This window comes from Arachis ipaensis, chromosome B08 (assembly GCF_000816755.2).
Source record: "Arachis ipaensis cultivar K30076 chromosome B08, Araip1.1, whole genome shotgun sequence".
NCBI classification, from domain to species: Eukaryota; Viridiplantae; Streptophyta; class Magnoliopsida; order Fabales; family Fabaceae; genus Arachis; species Arachis ipaensis.
Genome location: NC_029792.2, coordinates 40,819,172 through 40,825,739, shown reverse-complemented (window position 1 = coordinate 40,825,739; position 6,568 = coordinate 40,819,172). Strand labels below are relative to the sequence as shown.

At 35.8% G+C, this 6,568-nt stretch overlaps 1 protein-coding gene across 1 annotated transcript in view; it reads left to right on the top strand.

The window, feature by feature from the left end:
- The window catches only part of LOC107612980 (pyruvate kinase 1, cytosolic), a gene marked incomplete in the record, with an annotated part of 18,243 nt that overhangs the window by 2,655 nt on the left and 9,020 nt on the right, over positions 1-6,568 (top strand). The window contains 4 exon segments of the mRNA XM_016314792.2: positions 1-73; positions 952-1,029; positions 5,695-5,826; positions 6,221-6,301. Of these exon segments, the coding sequence (XP_016170278.1) occupies positions 1-73; positions 952-1,029; positions 5,695-5,826; positions 6,221-6,301 (364 nt within the window).

Genomic DNA, 6,568 nt, shown 5'->3' with positions numbered 1-6,568 from the left:
TGTCTTAACGCCGGATCAAGACAAAGAAGCTACTTCAAATCTTTTACCAGTAAATTTTAATGGGCTATCAAAGGTTGGTGTACCTTTTCCATGTAACTCGTTTATTGGGGTCTGTAATATATTTGTGTTGAATATTTTACGGTGTTTGTGTGCTTGGTTCGTAATCCCTGCCTCACCTCACTTTCCTGCTGCATCATTCCCATCTGATTCCTCACCACATACCCATTAGTAATATTCGCCTTGAGGTTTCTATCACTCCCAGATCCCAAATTCTCTGAAGGCCCATGCATTTGATGTAAGTACCTAACAAGGCTGGTTGTTCAAATTATGAATAATTGACCCTGCCTATTTACTTGATAGGATAGGTGAGTTCCATTCCTCCACTCTTTGTGCTGATGACACAAGATCCTCTATGTCTTCAATGATATAAATGAACTTTTACCTTCACCTTGTCACACAACTCAAATTTCACTTTCAGTATCCTTTGTTAGGAGTTGTTTCTAACTTGGTGTTATAATCTGATGTTTCTTGAAAGAATTGAATATAATAAAATTTGAAAAAGTGTCATTTTGTTTAAAGTCCTTTGGAAGGATGCTTTAATTTATTAGTTCAAACATTCAACTGATGTACATCTTTACAAAATCTTAGGATTCAATACTTCCCATGCGTACCAAACCAGTTATCCCTAGTTAATAATAACATCCACATTGGCAGTAACATTCAAATTTATTTATATAGTTTCTTTATTTATGTTTGAATGTATAGAAATACTACTTCTCTGAAGTTCTAGTACTCAAGCAATTCAGGAAACATTTCTACTCCATATTCTTTAAAACCTCTCCTTTCTCTTTTGTGTGGGTTTGCAAATTTTGTTTTCTTATTTCTCATTTTATATTGATTATTTCTGTGTTTATGATGCTTGTCTTGACTATTGTCTCCATAATTTTGTAGGCTGTGAAGAAGGGTGATACTATTTTTATTGGTCAATACCTGTTTACAGGAAGTGAAACAACTTCTGTGTGGCTAGAGGTAATGTTGCCTTTCATGGATAAAGTTTAATATTTGATGCTTGTGCAAATAGGCATGCTTATTGTTTTTTAAAATGTTGGCATTTCTGATAGGAAAAGATGAAATAATAAGGACGAAGGTGTAAGGTTCTAGGATTTGGATAGAGAAAGCGTAGAGAAGCAGTAGTATGAATAGTCAGAATAACAAGAATAGAAATAATGTGAGAAATCACTGAAGAGGGAGTATCAATCTGATAGTCCCAACCCAGTGAATGAGTATATTGAGTAAGAGTATATGATTGTAATAGAAATGACGTTTGGCATTCAAGAGGCCAATTCTCTCCACAATTCTCTCTCTAGTCTTTTCCTACCTAAAACCAATGCTCCTCATTTCCTATTTATATCTCTCCTGTAACGAACTCCCTAAATTTGTAACTAACTCCCTAAACTCACAGAGCCTTTCTTATTCCTCTTCTCCTATATGTATATTTAAAAGGAGTAACTTCTCTATGTTGCCCCTGAACTTCTTGGCTGTCGGGGTTTGTCACAGAAGGTCTGTAGAATTTTCTTTTTATGATTAACTGAATCATAGCTGAACGGTTTTCAGCTTATATAGAAGCTGAGAGTAGCTTGTGAGGGAAGCTACAATGTGGGTAGTATGGGAAATACATTGGTAAGTTAGTTGCTGACCTATCCTAGCTGGCTGAGGCAGTTACATTGCCTCAGTTACACTCTAGATGAACTTAGAGTCACTACAGCTTCTCCTAACGTACTCTATTATGAAACAGAGAAACACATTGAAAGTGGAAAGTAAACTGGTTTTAAATAAGCATCAAATTGATGTGGGGTGTGTTATCTTGATATGAATTGATGATAATGAGTTCAATTATTTGTGGAGCATCAGAATTACTATTATTATATGTTATTTTATTATGTTATGTTAGTAGCATGTACCTGCTACTTTTTATTTATACTACTACTATTGATTAGTAATAATACTAATATTCTTACAAAGATTGTTAGATTGAAATCCATTCATTTGCCTTTGTTTATTGACTTATGCTTTAAGGCCTGACATGTTATTAGAGTTGACAAGATCAAATGGTCTTGAGTTCTATATTTGATGTTTTCATTCTTCTAACTATAAACATTAAGTTATAGCAAAATGTTAGGTGGATCTATGCATTCTCATGCAACACAATGAACTCTTGCATGATGGACCGTGTTAGATATAAAACAATTTATGTCTTTCTACTTAAGAGCATGGATTTGTGGGAGAATTGGTTCAGCCAAAGTCCAAAATTTTCTCATAGTACCTCAGGTTTAAGATTGGGTTTGTATCACTATATATATATCAAAGGGTGTCATTTGGTCCTTCATTATATCATTTAAAAATATTATGTTCTAAGTTACGAACTAGAGAGAGAGAACCGGCGGCTTGCAGCAGCGGTAAGCAGCAACGGCAAGGAGCGGCGACGAGCAACGAGTCAAAGACATTGGTGCCTGGCGCGTCAGCAAGTCAAAGAGAACACGGGAGAACGACAGAGAGGGAAGACAGAGAAGGAGGAAGTGGAGCCGGATGGTGGTGTCTAGCATGCTGCCGGTGGTTCTTTGATCGCGAATTTTTATAAACCACAAAACACCGGCAAATGCACCGGGTCGTATCAAGTAATATCTCAGGTAAGTGAGGGTCGATCCCACGAGGATTAGGATTAAGCAAGCAATGGTCAATTAACTACTCTAATCAGACAATCAAGAATAAGTGTTTCAATAATAAATAGCATGAAAACAGCAAATTTAACAAAAGCAAACAAAAATTGGTTGAGAAAGTAAGATGATAAAGATAGTTAAGGTATCAGAGATGTTCACTTCTTAGGAAAACAATCCTTATGTTTATTTATATGAGGTATGCAAAGATTAATCATGACGAATCATAAATAATCAAATTCCAATTCGTTGATAATTTAATTTCTCTTTAACTTAATTAACCGCTAATTCCTTAGTCAATTACTTAAGGAAAAGAGGTGAAGCATAATTCTGATTTAATTTCAAGTAAGATTCAAAAATAGTCTTAAGGTTGAATTATATGTCACGTATTCAAGCTAGTCCTAACAATTGAAACTCACAAGGTGTCGCACACTCTTTGAACCTATTCCTAGTGTAATAAAAAAGTAGTGTGAAAGAGTTTTCAGCTAATTCAAATATTAATTTTTTCCAAAACAATATTTAGAATCCAAAACGGAGTTAGAATGTTTCCCAACAATTCTAAATCTTTAAGGATGAAGAATGAAAACTCAATCATGAATTAAATCAAAATAAAATAGAACACTTAGATTAATAATCAATAAAAAGATGAACAGAGCTCCTAACTTTAACCAAGGAGATTAGTGGCTCATGCTTAACTTCAAAACAAAACAAATATGAAAAAATGGCCAAGGGGCAAATTCCCCGGATGTTGGATGCCCTTTTCTAAGTTCCTTAAGGACTTTATATACTAAAACTTAAAACAAAACCTAATCCTTAAATTCCAACTAATTCAAAATAAAATAAAATCAAATCAAATCTTTCACATTAAATCTTCAGCTTTGTGTCCTCCGGTTCAAGGCTTCATTGGTCCAAAGTGTGGGCTTTGAATGTTGCAAAAATTTGCTTGTGGAGACTTGGGCCAAGTGGCGTGTGAAACGCCCTCCCTTGGCATGCAAAACGCCATCTTTTTTCTTTCTTGGGAGTGCTCCCTGGTTGGCATGTGGAATGCCAATATGTGGCGTGTAAAACGCCAATAAAAATTGGCGTGTAACACGCCCAAATGGGTCTTTGAAGTCTTTGAAGTGGCCTTCTGGACGCCGGGCTTTGGTGTGTGAAACGCCACAACAAAATTCAAGTTCTGGAGGGTGGTGTTTGGCGTGCGGCCCGCCAACAAGTGGCGTTACATGCCCTTGTAATTTTTGCTCAAAAAAGGGCTTGAAGGCGTTTTGAACGTGTAACACGCCATTCCCTTATGCTTTGTTCCTTGTAAAACGCCACTGCATGCATGCTTTATTGATTTCTTTATTAGCGCCTAATGCATGCTTCACTTGAAGAACGCTAATAAACATGCATGCTTCTTTATTCATTCATTGATTTGCTTTATATATGCATGCATTCCTTTAATATATGCTTCATACTTCATTGGCCTCATTAGTTAATAATGAATGCCTTACTTGCTTCAGTTGGCGTGCTTTATTCATTGATTTGCTTTATATATGGCATGCTTCCTTGGCTTCATAGTAACGCATGCATGCATTGCTTCGTGCATTATTAATTAACTTTCATGCATGCATCCTTTAATTCACGCCACATGCATACTTTATTCATTAATTAACGCCATATGAATGCTTCATTAGTGCACATCACCAACGCCGCTTGAGAAGGCTTCATGGGCCACGCTTTCTTCAAGGGCCACGCTTTCTTCAAAGTGTATCCTAAGCTTCAAAGCGTACTTGTTTTGTGCTTTTTTTACTTTTTTTTCTATTATTTCCTACAAAATCATCAAATCAAAGGTCAAAGCAATATCCAACTTAAGCACCAAAACTCTATAATTAGGCATTTATGCATTTATTTCTTATATGAAAAAGCATAGCAAAACACAAGATGATGCCCATGCATTATTCTTCCGGCAGCAGTGCAGCCCAGAGCAGAGAGGGAGAGATATAGAAGAGAGTTTTGGGACTGTTAGAGAGGAAGAAGCTGTTTTCTGAAAAAAGGAGGCTGAGGAAGGTGAGTTGTTGCATTTAGGGTTTCATAAATTACCAAAATAATCCTCAAATTTAAAAAGAATTCCCAAAATACCTATTCTTAGCAAGAAAAGAAAGGGTTTTCCTACTAGACCTCTAAAAAACCTATTCTTAGCAACCTAGGTCACCGGAAGGGATTCCCTACTAGACCTCCAAGGAACTTGTCCTTGACAACCTAGATCAAAGGGGGAAATTGAAAGAGACTAACACACAGAATTACCTTAGGTTGGATCCTTCAATTTCCTTCATGCAACAAGCGAAGCAAATTACTCACGTTAATTGATCACACAATAAAAACGTGCTTAGAGCAACTGGGAAAAAAATTTATGGGGCCCTCTGGAAGTGTGAAATTTCCATTCTGCCCCTTTGCCTTAAAATGCCCCAATTGTCCTCTTGACATGTATCACTTAAGCAACTCCAGGGTTCAAATCCTGGGATGTAAAAGGAGCAACAATTTGGGAGGGTCGCTCAGTCTGCAGTGCCTGAATCCGGATAGTTGGCCCAAACGGCTGGATGCCTGGTGGGAGACCAAAAACATATATTGTTTTATTCCTTGTGATTTTGTGTACTTATTGCAGGTTATAACAACTATTTTCAGTTATTATAAGTTGCTTTAGCAGTTTGTTCTACAAAGACAAAGGTGACTTAGATATTGCATGTAGATGAAAATTATTTGGATCCTCATTATTTTCTCCTTGTTTGTTTCCCTTGCCTCCTCTTTTTTCACTTCTCCTTTTAAAGCTTTCTTACCATAGTATGTGCTGTCAGCATCAGATAGTTTCCATGCTTCCTATTTTCTGTTGATTCTATGGAGAGGGAAAATTATAGGGATATTGAAAGGAGCATAGTGCTGATACTTGTTCTCATAATTCTTCCTACTCTTTTACTCAATTAGTTCTGATTTCGAAATGCAGGTCAAAGATGTGGATGGTGATGATGTCACTTGTGTCATAAAAAATTCTGCTACACTTGCTGGCTCTCTTTATACTCTACATGTCTCACAAATTCGTATTGATCTTCCTACGCTTACTGATAAGGATAAGGAGGTAACTTACAAAATATTATGTGCTTAAATTAGTGAGATTCACAAGCTGATCAGGATGATATATTACTTTTGTTGCTTGCGAGTAGTGCTATACCTTTTTACCTACATAAGCTGGGAATAGGGGTAGAATTGAGTTATATATCTTTGTCAAAATCATAGATTTGTTTTACAGAATTATCTTTCAATTATTTCTGAATATTCTTTTATGTTTTATTTGAAGTTTAGATAGATTTAAAAGTGTTCTAATGGCTACAAAATAGATGTGGTAAATTATGATATCACTTCTAGTTGCTTGTGTATCTTAGTGTAATTTCACATTCATGGCTGTAAAGATACCTACAATTTTAATCTCACGTAGTCGTGTTAATCTTCTGATTTTCCATTCGCTCACTCAGGTAATAAGCACATGGGGGCTTCAGAACAATATAGACTTCTTGTCATTATCATACACTAGACATGCAGAAGATGTTCGTCATGTAAGGTCTATCCCCGCTAGGTTTTTCTTTATGATTGCCTATTTTTTTCTCCTTTATTGTTATAAGATAGGTTCAAAGGAAATAACTAAGATTTAAAACTGAGACAGATACTTAAATTTTGTCAGGATTTTGCTGCTGTATTTTACTTTGTTTCTCTTATGATAATTGACTTTTGTTCTATTGACTTGTTATGAACGCATTAAGAATAACTTGATGGTGATGCCGATTGCATATTTGTGTATAGATTATGATTTCTGCTTATTAATG